The 17,156-nt window shown below is 47.3% G+C and overlaps 2 protein-coding genes across 6 annotated transcripts; both read right to left on the bottom strand.

Annotated features, from left to right (window-relative positions):
- Positions 1-134: 134 nt before the first annotated feature.
- Positions 135-7,290, bottom strand: LOC119197897 (cytochrome P450 4B1). 3 transcript variants are annotated; one of them, XR_005114458.2, is made up of 14 exons: positions 5,808-7,288; positions 3,380-3,524; positions 3,184-3,228; positions 2,950-3,077; positions 2,718-2,842; positions 2,469-2,623; positions 2,216-2,322; positions 1,756-1,946; positions 1,547-1,680; positions 1,314-1,378; positions 1,096-1,178; positions 848-979; positions 665-728; positions 415-546 (listed from the first exon to the last, which is right to left on the bottom strand). XR_005114458.2 is itself a non-coding variant. In XM_037454587.2 (12 exons), exons 1-12 carry the CDS (start codon positions 6,003-6,005, stop codon positions 375-377), a joined length of 1,548 nt encoding a protein of 515 aa, XP_037310484.2. In that variant the 5' UTR covers positions 6,006-7,188; the 3' UTR covers positions 135-374. The 3 variants fall into 3 exon arrangements, 1 of the variants encoding a protein (XP_037310484.2); XM_037454587.2 differs by lacking the exons at positions 665-728; positions 848-979 and having other exon boundaries at positions 135-546; positions 5,808-7,188; XR_005114459.2 differs by lacking the exons at positions 665-728; positions 848-979; positions 1,314-1,378 and having other exon boundaries at positions 498-546; positions 5,808-7,290.
- A 3,123-nt stretch (positions 7,291-10,413) lies between these two features.
- LOC119197896 (cytochrome P450 4B1-like) lies at positions 10,414-17,156 on the bottom strand. 3 transcript variants are annotated; one of them, XM_037454583.2, is made up of 15 exons: positions 16,959-17,156; positions 15,869-16,140; positions 14,893-15,037; positions 14,697-14,741; positions 14,463-14,590; positions 14,231-14,355; positions 13,982-14,136; positions 13,729-13,835; positions 13,259-13,449; positions 13,055-13,188; positions 12,831-12,895; positions 12,613-12,695; positions 12,365-12,522; positions 12,182-12,245; positions 11,931-12,062 (listed from the first exon to the last, which is right to left on the bottom strand). In XM_037454583.2, exons 2-14 carry the CDS (start codon positions 16,133-16,135, stop codon positions 12,202-12,204), a joined length of 1,647 nt encoding a protein of 548 aa, XP_037310480.2. In that variant the 5' UTR covers positions 16,136-16,140; positions 16,959-17,156; the 3' UTR covers positions 11,931-12,062; positions 12,182-12,201. The 3 variants fall into 3 exon arrangements, with proteins under 3 accessions (XP_037310482.2, XP_037310480.2, XP_062421656.1); XM_062565672.1 differs by having other exon boundaries at positions 15,869-16,083; XM_037454585.2 differs by lacking the exons at positions 12,182-12,245; positions 12,365-12,522 and having other exon boundaries at positions 10,414-12,062; positions 16,959-17,150.

Genomic DNA, 17,156 nt, shown 5'->3' with positions numbered 1-17,156 from the left:
ATTCAATTAAACTTTGATCAGTAGTGTGAAAGTTCACGCTACTTTTTGTGGCTTTGACCTATGACCTTTCACCCACAATAAAAACCAACTCCCACAAAATGTATTATGGTGGAAAGTGCTTTTACAAACAGTTATGAACCCATTTTGTACTCGTGATTTAGGCTTTATTTTTTTGCTAAAAAAGTGTCCGTTCCAGTATGAGAGAATACTTCTAAAATACAAACAATTTACTTTTTAGCCAATTATTCCCACCTCAAAAATAGAAGTGAGTATTTAGAAACACTTGTTATTTCACTGTGATTCTAAATTGCTTGTTGGATTTAGTTACTTGATCTCTGTGTGATTAGTTTTCTTAGTGAGTAATGCTTCCAGGTTCACTGGTCCACGGGTTTGATCCTGATGTGGATGCCATTGATCGAGCGGAGCACCAGCTGAGCTAATAACTTGGGTCTCTGAGTGGGGTCCTCGATCAGCTGGTATCTCCTCAGCGTCAGGGCTGTCGCCACTTTCAGCTCATTCATGGCGAAGGTCTGCCCAATGCAGTTTCTGAGTGGGGGGGGAGACAATATGACAAATGAGTGATTCATATAATGAAATACTGTGAGGAAACATAAGAGGACAGCAACATGAAAAATACATTTAAAATCAAATTGAAAGTCATTACCAAATGAGTCTTATTATCTTTCAAAGGGTCGGACATTGGAGCAGGGGGAACACAAAGATAAGCCCTGCAGTAAATGTGGACACAATGGAACTCATGATCAACTAGTGAGTTAAAATCGTTAACTAGCAACCAACTGTTGCAAAAGGGTTCTTACTGCAGGACATTTGTACTGTAAAGTTTTACTTTTATGTTCCCCATGAGTCCATGTGCAGTCAACGAGTGCCTTTTTTTCTGCTGGTAGCAGGGATTTGCACAAATCGTTTCCCTTTGGGGTTTGATCCTCACAGTTTGTACTGTGTTGGTGAAAAGGTGGAGCTGGGGAGGGGTCAAACATTAACACACTGCAGAATAATTGGAGACACACGATCAGACAGAGTTGCTGCAGCTCTTCCTCATGGAGAGCCAGTTCAAATAATGAGGTGGGGACGTACCTCGGTCCTGCTGAGAAGGGCACGAATGCATGTGGAGACCTCTTGGAAACATTCTCTGGGAGAAAACGCAGCGGGTCAAAGACCTGCAAAATAAAGAAAACTGACGTAAATGACACGGTTTCTTCATTTGTCGCCCTGAAACCGGCTTCCGTCCGCTCACATCCTGAACTCGGGTCGGTACTTTACCGAAGAGCGGCTGAGGACCATCAGTCACTTACATTCGGGTTTTCCCAGACAGACGCATTCCTGTGAATCCCAAACACACTTGTTCCAACAAGACAACCTGCCAATGAGAGAAAAACTTAGCCTGCTATAACCACGTAAAGTGCGTGTGTTAAACGGTTAATATACTTTGCTGTGACACGCCGATAAGTTGATACATAATAAAATCTATTTTGCTCTAAGCAGCATCCAGTCGAGTGTCCATGTAAACGTTCCAAAAACAACAAACCTGCTTCCAAAGTCCTTCCATCAAAGAAGGTCATGGGTTTGGTTGTGACTCTGGACGTTCCGGGCACAGGGGGGTAAAGGCGCAGGGATTCTTTTATGCACATTGTGGTGTAGGGAATTTTACCGAGATCCTCCCTTAAAATAAAAAACAGACGGATGTTGGCTGTCCGTCCAGACTGGAATTGCATGTGGCAGAATGTGTCATCCTACCACGAGAGGGTGTCCCTTCCGTCCAGGGTTCGAAGGATCTCCTCCCTGCAGAGCCTCTGGTGCTCCGGCTGGCAGGCCAGAGAGTAGAGGATGAACGACAAGCCGCTGGCGGTGGTGTCGTGGCCCTCAAACATGAAGGTGTCCACCTCCGCTCGTAGATCTTCGTCTGACAGACCCTGTTGGTTCTCATCCTGGACGTCGGGTAATAGACAGAAATGAGTCAAAGAACGTCTCGGGCGGAGCGTCGGTGGGTTTTAAAGGCAGATGGTCGCACAAATGGATCGATGTCTAACAATGGCTGTTTTTAAAGTTTGGTTGCTGTTTGCTTTATGTCTTTTCATCTTTTAAATGACTCAATACCGTCTTCCATCCAGTGTCCTCCAGAAAGGTGCTGCTGCAGTCGGTGTATAAGTTTATTACAGGTGTCGTGATCGTGAGAAAACGTGAATTCAACACATACTCTTGCTGAGAGAAGGATGTCCAGAAAGTCCAAGTTCCGCTTGGCTCGGATGCCGTCGGGCCGATTCACCCCTTTGAGTGCTTCTTTTCTTTTTCTTATGACTTCCTCTTCGAAAAGGACAAAACAATTCATGAGTTCATTTCCAGGCCAATTGTTAAACTGCAGCAGCGTGTAAAATAATAATGGACATGCTAAATTGCAAATTGATCAAACCCAGTATAAGTGATGGTTGGCAAATGTTTGAAGATCTTACCGGTGTGGCTGTGAGCCACCTTGCATGCTTTTCTAAATCTGAAGCCATGTGGACTGAGGTAGAAAATGAGGTCGCTGTGGTACGGAAACGTCCGGAACCGCAGGTTGATGATGTAACTGAGCTCATACACCGCTTTGATGTATGCATTCGTTCCACTGAAACAAGAACGTCGTGAACCGTCAGCAGCTGAAGCAGAAAACACACGAGAACCGGGTCTAGAACCTATGAAAAGGTCCGTAATGGCTTCACCTCTCGGTCTGGCAGTGGCTGTCGTCGCTGAAGGCGCACTTCAGGATGCTGTCCAGGGTCATGAGGCTCACGTGTTCGAACAGCTCAAAGGACTCATTGCTTTTTGCGTATCTTTCCCATTTGTCCTGCCGGTGGGGAGAGAACAGATGTTACATCTCTATCTTTGTCATTGTCATACATTTATTGCAATTATTATGTTCTGTATTATGGAGAAAACTCCTCATTAACGTACCAGCATAGTCACAGTGGAGTCGGACATCAGATCTACGTATGGTTTCAGAACCTCATAATGGAAACCTGGGGTTAGGAGTCTCCTGTGTCTAAACCACTTCTGACCTTTTGACACCAATAAGCCTTCACCTAAAGACAGACACAGGAAGTACGCTCGGCGTGAGTGGCGCCGCTCAACAAATACACGAACATCTGTTGGTGCTGAAATAAGCGGTTGGAGAAGGAGTGGTCTCACCAATCCACGCCTCAATGAAGCTATATGCGACACGATCTTTTGGCTCTGTTGGGAGACAAACGCATTAAAACTACGTTACAATGACCTTTGTTTGTGTAAAGTGTGAATGTCACCCATGGGAGGTAATTAATAAAACTGTTCTCCTAGTGCGCCGTATCAGTGAAGATAAAAACATTTGAATAAACCGCTCACTCGCCTGATGACGTCCAAACAGTTTTCACGTAATCCGGATGGTGAATGTTGAGGTAACAGACAAAGGGACCAAACCATATGGGGAAAGCATACGGGTCGTGCTCCCCCCATTTCACAACCCTGTCCAAGTCATTCCCATCTTGTTTAAACTGAAAGTAAAAATATACACATCAAGGAAGCTTGAGGTACCTGTCAATCCAACCTATTTCAAAGGTTAACACACATTGCCAATGAATAACATGTTTCTGATGCAGATAAAATGCTGAAATAGTATGGCGCCAAATCCAGGTCAAAAGATTTGTTCATTCGAGAAAAAAAATGTGAACCTCAACGTTTAAGTTTTGTTGTTGAACTCTCCTCTTATCTTCATAGTAACAACCTTCTTGACCCCCACCAGTCGGGCTTCAAGGCGGGCCATTTCACAGAGACTGCTCTCCTCGCTGTCGCGGATCATCTCCACGCTGCTAGAGCCGCTCTCTCTCCTCCGTCCTCATCCTTCTGGACCCTTCTGCCGCATTCGACACAGTAAACCACCAGATCCTTATCTCCGCCCTTCAGGAACTTGGTGTCACAGGTTCCGCGCTCTCTCTTCTCTCATCCTACCTTGATGGTCGCACCTACCGGGTAACTTGGAGAGGATCGGTGTCGGAACTTTGTACTCTTACTACTGGAGTTCCTCAGGGCTCCGTCCTAGGTCCCCTCCTCTTCTCAATTTACACCAACTCCCTTGGCTCCGTCATTCGCTCGCACGGTTTTTCCTATCACAGCTATGCCGACGACACCCAACTAATTCTCTCCTTCCCCGACTCGGACACTCAGGTGGCGGCACGGATCTCTGCATGTCTGACTGACATCTCCAAGTGGATGTCCGCTCATCACCTGAAGATCAACCCCGATAAGACCAAACTACTTTTCTTCCCTGGAAAAAACTTGCCCACTCAGGACCTGACCGTTAACTTTGGCGACTCCGTGTTAACGCCCACTCAGAGTGCCAGGAACCTCGGCGTGACGCTTGACTCCCAACTCTCCCTGACTGCCAACATCGCAGCGACGACACGATCCTGTAGATACACGCTCTACAACATCAGGAGAATACGACCCCTTCTCACTCAGAAGGCGGCACCGGTACTGATTCAGTCTCTTGTCATCTCCCGCCTTGACTACTGTAACTCTCTCCTGGCAGGTCTCCCAGGTACCGCCATACGACCACTGCAGCTCATCCAGAATGCAGCAGCTCGACTGGTCTTCAACCTTCCGAAATACTTCCACAACACACCACTTCTCCGTTCTCTTCATTGGTTACCAGTGGCTGCCCGCATCCAGTTCAAAACATTGGTACTGACGTACCATGCTGTGAATGGATCGGGTCCAGTTTACATCCAGGAAACCCTACATCCCAACCCGCACACTCTGCTCTGCATCTGCCAAGCGGCTTGTTCCTCCCTCACTGAGAGAAAAGCACTCGGTGAGATGGCGACTCTTTGCTGTCCTGCTCCCAGATGGAATGAGCTCTCCGATGACATCAGGACTGCAGAGAGCCTCTACATCTTCCGTCGAAAACTCAAGAGACACCTCTTTAGACTCTACCTTGACTAAAACACTAGCAAACCGTAGCACTAACAAATGATAGCACTTAAATTGTACTTATAATGGCACTTTTCTATAACATGTTTTGAAACTGCTTATTTGATGAAAATTGTACTTTCTTGTTACTTGTTCTTCTGAGTTTGTATCTCTATGTGGAAATGCACTTATTGTAAGTCGCTTTGGATAAAAGCGTCAGCTAAATGAAATGTAATGTAAAATTGAAAAATCTATTCAAAATAAAAATTATTGGACAAAAAATTATTTCGGGCTGAATATAATTTTGACTGTTTTATTATTTTTTGGAATAAAATATATTTTTTTCGTTCTTCACTTGTATTTATTTGTTTTCGGATTCCAAACTTTTTTTTCAGGTTCAAATATTTTTTTTCGCATTCGGATCTTTTTTTCACATTTAGACTTTTTAGCCTGATGTGGCGCAGGGCGTCGACTGAGAGAGGCGTAAAAGTCTGAATGTGAAAAAAAAGTTTTGAACCTGAAATTTAAATTTTTGAACCTGAAAAAAAAAATACAAGTGAAGAATGAAAAAAAAAATATTTTATTCAAAAAAGTCAACAGTCAAATCTATATTCAACCCGAAAATATTTTTCGTCCACCTATTTTTATTTTCAATGTTCAACAACAGAACTTTCAGGCTCCATAAAATAGGCATTTGTGTAAAGTACCCATCAGTCTTTTTTTACTGGAACAAACACTTGTACATCAGGCACGTGCTTCACAAACGTATACTTCAGAGGTTGTGAGTGTTTACTTTAATCATCTTTTTAAAATGTATTTTTGTTATCCCTGCGCTTTACAAAAGGGCCTCGACCCGAAGACGGCGTTACCTCCCTGACGTTTCCAAACAGCCAGTGCGCGCGGGGCCCCGGGAAGGACTCCGCGTTCCGCAGCGCGTGCCTCCTTTGCGCGAGCAGCGCCGCGAGCTTGTAGACGGCGGCGACGAGACACAGCGCGGTCACGACGGCCCAGTGATGCGTCCGAGGCCAGTCCGGAGCAGAGACCCAGGGGGCCGCAGGTGACTCCATTCGGGACGACAGAAGAAGACGCGTGCAGCGAACAGGAAAGTTACGCCTCAAGTGTGACGTAATCGTCCGAGATGGTAGGAAAAGGCTCTCCGGCTGACTGCATGGTGGTGCCTTCACGTTCTGGTGGAAGTGTAGGATTTCTGAGAATGCTATAAAGAGAAATGATCAGTGATTTGTTGTTGTTGTTGTTGTTGTTTTTTTAGTGTATTTAAAAAAAGATTTTGTAGTGCTTTTGAGCAAAGTGTTAGATGTACATGTAACCAAACCTAGGTGAAGTAAAGCCAATCGGCTCCAGCATCAGACCAACAGGTGATTTGTGCAATTTCTTCACCCCTACACGTTGTTTGGTACTGAATCCTAAAAATAAACAAACTCACTGTTTACTCAGCTGTTTACTGACGTCTTCAGCAGTATTAGTGACACTGATGCACATGCTGTATCCTAACACATATGCAGAAGGACAATAAATCATATCACAGCGTGAGAAAAAAAGTTCCCCCGCATTGTCTGTTGGACCACTTCCGATGAGCCCCTGTGAATTTGGTCGTTAGGCTGAGTCTAAAACCTCGTGGTGCAAAGCAGGCTCTCGGATGAGGATGTTGATGAGTCGTTAACCAGCGAGAGGGCGTTTCACTTCACTTTAGTCTGAGTGCCTCAAGCACAATGTTGAAGGTCCTAGTTTTTCTACTTATTTTTTTGAGCTCATCGGCCTCTACCTCGAGAAACAGTAAGTAACTGACAAAATATTTCACATTACACTGCATTTAGGATGCAATTTGTGTACTCATTACACTATTTATATGTTACACTATTGTAAGTGTAATGAGACGCTTCTATTTGGCAGCCAAAACTGACCTGGTGTTCTCGCTGGGATGTCAAGCTGTGATTCCTTGTTCGCTTCACAAAAGCCATTTAAACTCCATCAAACGGTTCTACAAAAAAGGTGACCATAATGCACCAAGACTGCTGTATTATAAAGACGAGAAAGGAATAGAGCAACATCAAAGCTTCTTCTGCTCCAGAATGAAGGTGCAGTGTGAACATTCTAATTGGGAACACTCATTCACAAACCAGCGCATGCTTTTTGAAGTTCAAATTACAACAGAGGGACAGACCCTTCGTTCTCTGATCAGATGAGCATTAATCCACTACTTGTTTGCAGCTGTCAATGCTCCATGGGCTCACGAGAACCAGCCCACGGGAGCTCCGGGAGGAGCTTCCATGCAGGAGGGCTTCCTCTGCCCTTCCCCAATCCGGCGGCAGAGGTGGACCTGGCCCCTGAGGCCCCCCAGCCCCCTGTCACACTCAACCCCAACCCCGTCACTACTCATCTAACCGTTTGCTATATGTCCCATATGGTACGTCATAGGCGGGCGACTCCAGGACCAGGAAGCACAAAGAGCCCCGAAACACAAGCCCATTCATCTCTGTGCCTTCATCAAGTGCGTGTGTAATTCTGACGATGGGTAGTAGCAAGCAACGCTTCTCACAGCCACAGGATCCAGGACCTCATACCGGGCATCAGAAGCACGCATGGCGGATCCTTCCACCCAGGATGAGACACCACTCACACAGCCATCTAGCTCTGAGGAACTGGATGTGGTTAGCATTGAGGCGGTGGAGGCTGAGGGCACGCCACCTCATTCCCCCGCGGCCGAGGAGCTGTTGGAGATAAAGAGGAAAAAATACGAGGAGCTGTTGGAGGTACTCGCCCGAGTTGCTGAGAAGCTCAGCATTGACTGGCCCGGCGGATAGGCAGGAGCCTACTACATCAAGTAAGTGGCATGAACAGATCTGCCTTCCCCGTGGAGTACCTCCTCGCCGGTGTTTGTCTTTCTTTACGGACGTCAGCGCATATAACCCGCGTACTTCACTGTACTCATCCGTGGCTGAGGCTAAACGGTACGGTTACGGTAGCATGCCGGTCGCGGAAGAGGTACTGGCGAGCCATTTATCTCCCGCGGCTGCGCCGTTTAGGACACCGGCATTGCCCACCAAGCCTTTGAGGACTACCTCTACGCTGGTTGGCAAAGCTTATTCGGCGGCAGGGCAGGCAGCTTCCTGCCTGCATACGATGGCGTTAGTTCAAGCATATCGGGCGGAGCTGTTTGCGGACGTGGCCAAGGGGAGGGAATTAACTCCGGAGGTAATGCGAGAACTATGGCACACGGCGGACATGGCTTTGCGCGCCACTAAGGAGACGGCCAAGTCGGTGGGCCGCTTCATGGGAGCCCTGGTAGCCACAAAGAGGCACCTGTGGCCCAGCCAGTCGAATATGAGGGAGAAGGACAAGTCCTTCCTCCTTGACGCCCCTCTCTCCCCGTCAGCTCTCTTTGGGGACGCCATTGATACGGTCGTGGATAGGTTCCACGATGAGAGGTGGCAAGCAGCAGCATTTAATAAATTCCTTCCCCTCCGTCGCCGCGTCCTCGGGGCTGTTCGTGAGAAGGGGCAGCGCCGGCCGTCGATGAGCGCGCATTACCTGGCACAGCAAGTGAGTGTGGTGTCACGCGCACCCCCTTGCCGAGGCGGGGCTGGGACGCGGCGCTCTCAGACGGTGTCTTTGCGTGGTAGGGCTGGTCTGAGGACGGTCGCTGCCGCCAAGAAGGCATAGTCTAAGCGGCCCTGACGCCATGGTCACCAGGGCCCGGAGGGTGATCCCCACCGGGAGGGACAGGGCTTTACTGCACTATCCGGTGCCCCCATCCTCCCGGTACTCTCCAGGGGTCAGGCTGCTGTCCCCGCCATCGTTTCGGGGCACGGCCGGCCCCAACGAGCGCGAGCCTGAGGGTTGCTCGCTCCCTCCGAGGAGGGTTCCGGTGCTACTAGACCAGTGTTTCCCTGCCAGTGCGCGGTTACAGGGCACTGTGTCTGCAGACCCGAGAGTTCCAGAGGCCTGTCCCGAGAGGCTGGTACCCTTAAGAGAGTTTCTGGGAGAGTGGCGAGCCCTCCCCAATGTATCTCAATGGGTCCTGTGTACAATTGACAGGGGTTATGCCATCCAGTTCAAGAGGCGGCCGCCTTGATTCAGAGGGGCTCTACCCACAGTGGTAGGCCCCCAGCAGGCTGTGGTAATGGAGCAGGAGGTACGGACTCTGCTGCATCGCCAGGGGCGGATGCAATGGTGGCAGGCTTGGCCGAGGTCACGCCTGTACGCTTTTCCCCCGGTTGCTCTGCTCCCAGGGGTTCTGGAGAGGGTCCGTCAGGACGGTGTCAGTCTACTGCTAGTAGCCCAGTACTGGCCGCCCGAGTATGGTTTGCGGACCTGATATCTCTCCTCGTTGGTCCTCCCTTGGAGATTCCGATCAGGGCGGACTTGCTTTCGCAGGCGTCGGGGTCCATCGTTATACGTGGCGGACTTGTCGGTGGCCCATGCCCCACAGAATGGGCGTTCTCTGGGGAGACACCCACTGGTATCTCGCTTCCTTCGTGGCACTCTGAGGCTGAGGCCAGCAGCCCACACAAGAGTACCGTCTTGGGACATGGCCATCATGCTAGAGGGTCTCTCCGGTGCTCCGTTCGAGCCGATCAAAGAGGTCGCAGTGACATATGTGGCTCTTAAGACCATCTTCCTGCTTGCCATTTCTTCCCTCAAAAGAATTGGAGATCTGCAAGCCCTCTCGGTGGCTCCTTCGTGATTGGAATTTGCACCCGGTATGGTAAAGGCGTTTCTACTGCCTTCTACCGGCTGTATTCCTAAGGCGCTGTCCAGTTCGGTCGGGCCTATTGTGCTGCAGGCCTTCTGTCCTCCTCCTTTCCTGACGTCTGACCAAGCGAAGCTGAACCTCCTCTGCCCGGCTAGGGCTCTAGACGCATTCGTCCAACGAACTGCCCTGTGTAGACGTTCCGAACAGCTGTTCGTATGTTTCGGACCACCCAACACTGGGGGCCCTGTGTCTAAACAGAGGATGAGCAAGTGGGTGGTTGAGGCCATCTCACTTGCCTATGAATCGGCCGGTTAGCCCGCACCTTTGGCTGTCCGGGCCCATTCTACCAGGGGTATGGCGGCTTCTAAAGCCCTCTTGTCGGGTAAAGTTTCACTGCACAACGTTTGTATGGCGGCAGGCTGGTCCTGGCCGCACACGTTCGTGAAGTTTTATCGTCTTGACCTTAACTCCACGCTTGGAGCGCAGGTGCTCTCGTCAGAATGTGCGCCCTGACTTCACACTACGGTCACTGGCTCATATGGCGGAGTGGGTATTGGCATTCCCACAGCGTTTTCATGCAGCTCGAGTCTCCAGTTACATATGTAACCTTAGTTCCCTGAGGGAAACAAGACGCTGCGTGTTCTTGCCATACTCCCGGCTTGCCCGTGGCACTTGATACGGCCGTTCAGAGATGAATGGGCTTGTGTTTCGGGGCTCTTTGTAGCTTCCTGGTCCTGGCGTCGCCCGCCTATGACGTACCAGCTCGCCATAGGACTGATTTCACACGTGCTTCATGATGCGGTCCCGCAGGGGCGTTCCCGCAGTGTTTTCACGCAGCGTCTCGTTCCCCTCAGGGAACTAAGGTTACATTCGTAAACGGAGACGTTCTGTGTGTTTGGAGTTCACAGGTGTGCTGGTTGCAGAGGTGTGGACTCGAGTCATGAGACTTGGACTCGAGTCAGACTCGAGTCATGAATTTGATGACTTCAGACTCGACTCGACAAAACGTACAAAGACTTGCAACTCGACTTGGACTTTAACATCGATGACTCGTGACTTCACTTGGACTCGAGCCTTTTGACTCGAGAAGACTTGCTACTTCCCATGAAAACTGGGGGAAAACATTTTCACACGGCCGCGCCGCTCTGTTTATCTGCATCTGTCAAAAAAATGTGCGCCACCTGTATGCAGAGAGCGCTGCCTGCACGACATCCAATCACTGCATTCCATTTGACCGTATCAACCCGGATTCAGACTCAGATGGAAATCCTCGCCAACATTATGTCAACGTCCGTTTTAAAGTACTATAACACAGTCACAGTCGATCCACCATTACCCTTCCCTACGTAGTCTAGGTCTGTGAGGCAGCGCACCATCACCCAGGTTTCCCCGTCCCCACTATAATAAGAGGACTTGAAATGACTCGAAACCAAAATGGTAAGACTTTGGACTCGACTTGAGACTTGTTGGCTTTGACTTTTGACTCGACTTGGGACTTGCCTCATCTTTGACTCGACTTGACTCGGGACTCGAGGGCAACGACTTGAGACTTACTTGTGACTTGCATAACAATGACTTTGTCCCACCTCTGGCTGGTTGGCTGTTGGCGAGGAGGTGTGGCTGGTGAAGAACTGGGGAGTAATCGGCTAACAAGCTCGGGGCCTATATAAACCAGCATAGTGGTTGCAGAGGGGAGGAAGAGAGAAGAGAGAGCTCTTGTGTTTTGTATTGCCTGTCAAAGACTCTGTTTGTTTTGAATCCTGTCGGGTGAGATCCCGTTGTGCTCTACCTGAGATCTGGAGAAGGGGTAGGTAGTTCTGCCCATGGGTTTGCATCACGCAGGTAAATCTTTGTTACACACACTATGTTAGTTGGGCGGGGGTCACCCCTGTAGTTTTGGCCATAGAGAGGTAAGCTGGTTAAGGGATAGATTGTGTTAGGCAGGGATAGGTGTGTAGAAGAAAAGGGACCTTTTGTTTATTTCATTACTTTGACCTTTATTTTTGTCAACTGCACCCCACACTACTTCACCGTCCACCTCTGGTAACATTGTGTGCACCAGCACAGGCGTACTTCTAAAATACAAACAATTTACTTTTTAGCCAATTATTCCCACCTCAAAAATAGAAGTGAGTATTTAGAAACACTTGTTATTTCACTGTGATTCTAAATTGCTTGTTGGATTTAGTTACTTGATCTCTGTGTGATTAGTTTTCTTAGTGAGTAATGCTTCCAGGTTCACTGGTCCACGGGTTTGATCCTGATGTGGATGCCATTGATCGAGCGGAGCACCAGCTGAGCTAATAACTTGGGTCTCTGAGTGGGGTCCTCGATCAGCTGGTATCTCCTCAGCGTCAGGGCTGTCGCCACTTTCAGCTCATTCATGGCGAAGGTCTGCCCAATGCAGTTTCTGAGTGGGAGGGGCAGACAATATGACAAATGAGTGATTCATATAATGAAATACCGTGAGGAAACATAAGAGGACAGCAACATGAAAAATACATTTAAAATCAAATTGACTGTCATTACCAAATGAGTCTTATTATCTTTCAAAGGGTCGGACATTGGAGCAGGGGGAACACAAAGATAAGCCCTGCAGTAAATGTGGACACAATGGAACTCATGATCAACTAGTGAGTTAAAATCGTTAACTAGCAACCAACTGTTGCAAAAGGGTTCTTACTGCAGGACATTTGTACTGTAAAGTTTTACTTTTATGTTCCCCATGAGTCCATGTGCAGTCAACGAGTGCCTTTTTTTCTGCTGGTAGCAGGGATTTGCACAAATCGTTTCCCTTTGGGGTTTGATCCTCACAGTTTGTACTGTGTTGGTGAAAAGGTGGAGCTGGGGAGGCGTCAAACATTAACACACTGCAGAATAATTGGAGACACACGATCAGACAGAGTTGCTGCAGCTCTTCCTCATGGAGAGCCAGTTCAAATAATGAGGTGGGGACGTACCTCGGTCCTGCTGAGAAGGGCACGAATGCATGTGGAGACCTCTTGGAAACATTCTCTGGAAGAAAACGCAGCGGGTCAAAGACCTGCAAAATAAAGAAAACTGACGTAAATGACACGGTTTCTTCATTTGTCGCCCTGAAACCGGCTTCCGTCCGCTCACATCCTGAACTCGGGTCGGTACTTTACCGAAGAGCGGCTGAGGACCATCAGTCACTTACATTCGGGTTTTCCCAGACAGACGCATTCCTGTGAATCCCAAACACATGTGGTCTAACAAGACAACCTGCCAAGCAGAAAAAAACGTAACAAAGTTTTTTTTGTGTGTTAAACGGTTAATATACTTTGCTGTGACAGGCCGACAAAGTTAATACATAATAAAATCTATTTTGCTCTAAGCAGCATCCAGTCGAGTGTCCATGTAAACGTTCCAAAAACAACAAACCTGCTTCCAAAGTCCTTCCATCAAAGAAGGTCATGGGTTTGGTTGTGACTCTGGACGTTCCGGGCACAGGGGGGTAAAGGCGCAGGGATTCTTTTATGCACATTGTGGTGTAGGGAATTTTACTGAGATCCTCCCTTAAAATAAAAACGCGTGTTAGCTGTCCGTCCAGACTGGAATTGCATGTGGCAGAATGTGTCATCCTACCACGAGAGGGTGTCCCTTCCGTCCAGGGTTCGAAGGATCTCCTCCCTGCAGAGCCTCTGGTGCTCCGGCTGGCAGGCCAGAGAGTAGAGGATGAACGACAAGCCGCTGGCGGTGGTGTCGTGGCCCTCAAACATGAAGGTGTCCACCTCCGCTCGTAGATCTTCGTCTGACAGACCCTGTTGGTTCTCATCCTGGACGTCGGGTAATAGACAGAAATGAGTCAAAGAACGTCTCGGGCGGAGCGTCGGTGGGTTTTAAAGGCAGATGGTCGCACAAATGGATCGATGTCTAACAATGGCTGTTTTTAAAGTTTGGTTGCTGTTTGCTTTATGTCTTTTAATCTTTTAAATGACTCAATACCGTCTTCCATCCAGTGTCCTCCAGGAAGGTGCTGCTGCAGTCGGTGTATAAGTTTATTACAGGTGTCGTGATCGTGAGAAAACGTGTACACTTCTGAATTCAACACATACTCTTGCTGAGAGAAGGATGTCCAGAAAGTCCAAGTTCCGCTTGGCTCGGATGCCGTCGGGCCGATTCACCCCTTTGAGTGCTTCTTTTCTTTTTCTTATGACTTCCTCTTCGAAAAGGACAAAACAATTCATGAGTTCATTTCCAGGCCAATTGTTAAACTGCAGCAGCGTGTAAAATAATAATGGACATGCTAAATTGCAAATTGATCAAACCCAGTATAAGTGATGGTTGGCAAATGTTTGAAGATCTTACCGGTGTGGCTGTGAGCCACCTTGCATGCTTTTCTAAATCTGAAGCCATGTGGACTGAGGTAGAAAATGAGGTCGCTGTGGTACGGAAACGTCCGGAACCGCAGGTTGATGATGTAACTGAGCTCATACACCGCTTTGATGTATGCATTCGTTCCACTGAAACAAGAACGTCGTGAACCGTCAGCAGCTGAAGCAGAAAACACACGAGAACCGGGTCTAGAACCTATGAAAAGGTCCGTAATGGCTTCACCTCTCGGTCTGGCAGTGGCTGTCTTCGCTGAAGGCGCACTTCAGGATGCTGTCCAGGGTCATGAGGCTCACGTGTTCGAACAGCTCAAAGGACTCATTGCTTTTTGCGTATCTTTCCCATTTGTCCTGCCGGTGGGGAGAGAACAGATGTTACATCTCTATCTTTGTCATTGTCATACATTTATTGCAATTATTATGTTCTGTATTATGGAGAAAACTCCTCATTAACGTACCAGCATAGTCACAGTGGAGTCGGACATCAGATCTACGTATGGTTTCAGAACCTCATAATGGAAACCTGGGGTTAGGAGTCTCCTGTGTCTAAACCACTTCTGACCGTTTGACACCAATAAGCCTTCACCTAAAGACAGACACAGGAAGTACGCTCGGCGTGAGTGGCGCCGCTCAACAAATACACGAACATCTGTTGGTGCTGAAATAAGCGGTTGGAGAAGGAGTGGTCTCACCAATCCACGCCTCAATGAAGCCGTATGCGACACGATCTTTTGGCTCTGTTGGGAGACAAACGCATTAAAACTACGTTACAATGACCTTTGTTTGTGTAAAGTGTGAATGTCACCCATGGGAGGTAATTAATAAAACTGTTCTCCTAGTGCGCCGTATCAGTGAAGATAAAAACATTTGAATAAACCGCTCACTCGCCTGATGACGTCCAAACAGTTTTCACGTAATCCGGATGGTGAATGTTGAGGTAACAGACAAAGGGACCAAACCATATGGGGAAAGCATACGGGTCGTGCTCCCCCCATTTCACAATCCTGTCCAAGTCATTCCCATCTTGTTTAAACTGAAAGTAAAAATATACACATGAAGGAAGCTTGAGGTACCTTTCAATCCAACCGATTTCAAAGGTTAACACACATTGCCAATGAATAACATGTTTCTGATGCAGATAAAATGCTGAAATAGTATGGCGCCAAATCCAGGTCAAAAGATTTGTTCATTCGAGAAAAAAATGTGAACCTGAACGTTTAAGTTTTGTTGTTGAACATTGAAAAATCAATTCAAAATAAAAATTATTGGACAAAAAATTATTTCGGGTTGAATATATGTTTGACTCAGTATTATTATTTTTTGGAATTAAATATATTTTTTTCATTCTTCAATTTATTTGTTTTCGAATTCCAAACTTTTTTTTCAGGTTCAACCTTTTTTTCGCATTCGGATCTTTTTTTCGCATTTAGACATTTTAGCCTGATGTGGTGCAGGGCGTCGACTGAGAGAGGCGTAAAAGTCTGAATGTGAAAAAAAAATCTGAATGAGAAATTTTTTTTTTCAATTTTTGAACCTGAAAAAAAAATACAAGTGAAGAATGAAAAAAAAAATTCTCAAATCTATTTTCAACCCGAAAATATTTTTCGTCCACCTATTTTTATTTTCAATACAGCGTTGTATTTTTAAATGTTCAACAACAAAACTTTCAGGCTCCATAAAATAGGTATTTGTGTAAAGTACCCATCAGTCTTTTTTTACTGGAACAAACACTTGTACATCAGGCACGTGCTTCACAAACGTATACTTATATAGGTTGCGCGTGTTTACTTTAATCATCTTTTTAAAATTTATTTTTGTTATCCCTGCACTTTACAAAAGGGCCTCGACCCGAAGACGGCGTTACCTCCCTGACGTTTCCAAACAGCCAGTGCGTGCGGGGCCCCGGGAAGGACTCCGCGTTCCGCAGCGCCTGCCTCCTTTGCGCGAGCAGCGCCGCGAGCTTGTAGACGGCGGCGACGAGACACAGCGCGGTCACGACGGCCCAGTGATGCGTCCGAGGCCAGTCCGGAGCAGAGACCCAGGGGGCCGCAGGTGACTCCATTCGGGCAGGCGGGTGACCTTCGGGACGGCAGAAGAAGACGCGTGCCGCGCAGTGGCGTATCCAGAACATTTTTACTGGGGTGGCCAAGATGGGACACAAAGCTAGTGCGGGGTGGCCATGGTAGACGGCGCTGTCCCCATTTAGGCAGCAATTTAACAGAACCTATATACAATCCGTTACATATACATAAACTATTGTAACAAAAACCAAACTAATTTTAACAAAGTATATACTATGAAGTAATGTTACGTAAACCTTTAAACTCTCATGAACAATAGAGGATTCTAAAAATAGTAACAAAGTGCAATAGAGGTAGCTAGTTCTTGCTTTTGCTCATTCTGCTGCTACAAAAGGCTTTCCCATAGGGCCAAGACCACAAGACAAGACTTAGTCCAATGCAATGCCACCAGACCAAATATAACTAAAGGGTTAAGGTGCTTCTTCATAATGTGACTTGTGAAAATTGTACATAAACAGTTGTAACATAAACCAAGCAAACCTTAACAACACAAAAACAAGACCATTAGACAAATTCTGGGTTCATCCATCTTATCAGATGAATTTGCCCGTTTTGGTGATTGAAAAGATTGAAAAGATTAATACATTTGTCCATGTCAAGTGACTTTGCTCTTCTAGCCTCAATGCTGAGAACACCCAGGTTGCTCAGTCTGTCATCTGTCATTGTTGTGTGCAAATGGGTCTTGATGAGTTTAAGAGCTGAGCAGCTGGAGGGCTATGGCTATCTTGCACAGACGAAAAAGCTTGTGAAAAACATCCTTATGAGGTTCAAGGAACACTGCAAGTTCAACAATTCATGACTGAGATCTTCAGAGTCACTTTTCCTACACATTCAGAGGGAACAACGATATAACTAAACATTAAATGACCATACCTCTCAAACGACAGATTCCGGCGTTTTTATCGTTGTTGTGTCGTCGCTGTAGTAAACTGTGACCGTCCTCCTGCTTCACAGACCAGCGGTAGGTGCAATGCGCTCATCTCATGGGTCACGTGACCTGCATGGCCAAACGTCTGCTGAACAGAAATCAGCTATCACAGCCTCAGTACGACCATTACTGTGTTAGTTAAA

Source organism: Pungitius pungitius, chromosome 11 (genome assembly GCF_949316345.1).
Source record: "Pungitius pungitius chromosome 11, fPunPun2.1, whole genome shotgun sequence".
Taxonomy (NCBI): Eukaryota; Metazoa; Chordata; class Actinopteri; order Perciformes; family Gasterosteidae; genus Pungitius; species Pungitius pungitius.
Note: the sequence above shows the minus strand (reverse complement) of the source record. Positions and strands in the feature narration are given on the sequence as shown.

Coding starts and splice junctions, on each gene's coding strand:
- LOC119197897 (XM_037454587.2), bottom strand. CDS start 6,005: ATGGAGTCACCTGCGGCCCCCTGGGTCTCTGCTCCGGACTGGCCTCGG. Junction 2,843..2,949: donor ACTCCACTGTGACTATGCTG/GTACGTTAATGA, acceptor CCCCACCGGCAG/GACAAATGGGAAAGATACGC. Junction 2,323..2,468: donor GGTGGCTCACAGCCACACCG/GTAAGATCTTCA, acceptor TCCTTTTCGAAG/AGGAAGTCATAAGAAAAAGA.
- LOC119197896 (XM_037454583.2), bottom strand. CDS start 16,135: ATGTTCTGGATACGCCACTGCGCGGCACGCGTCTTCTTCTGCCGTCCC. Junction 12,896..13,054: donor TGGAAGGACTTTGGAAGCAG/GTTTGTTGTTTT, acceptor TCTGCTTGGCAG/GTTGTCTTGTTAGACCACAT. Junction 12,523..12,612: donor CCCTTCTCAGCAGGACCGAG/GTACGTCCCCAC, acceptor ATTATTCTGCAG/TGTGTTAATGTTTGACGCCT.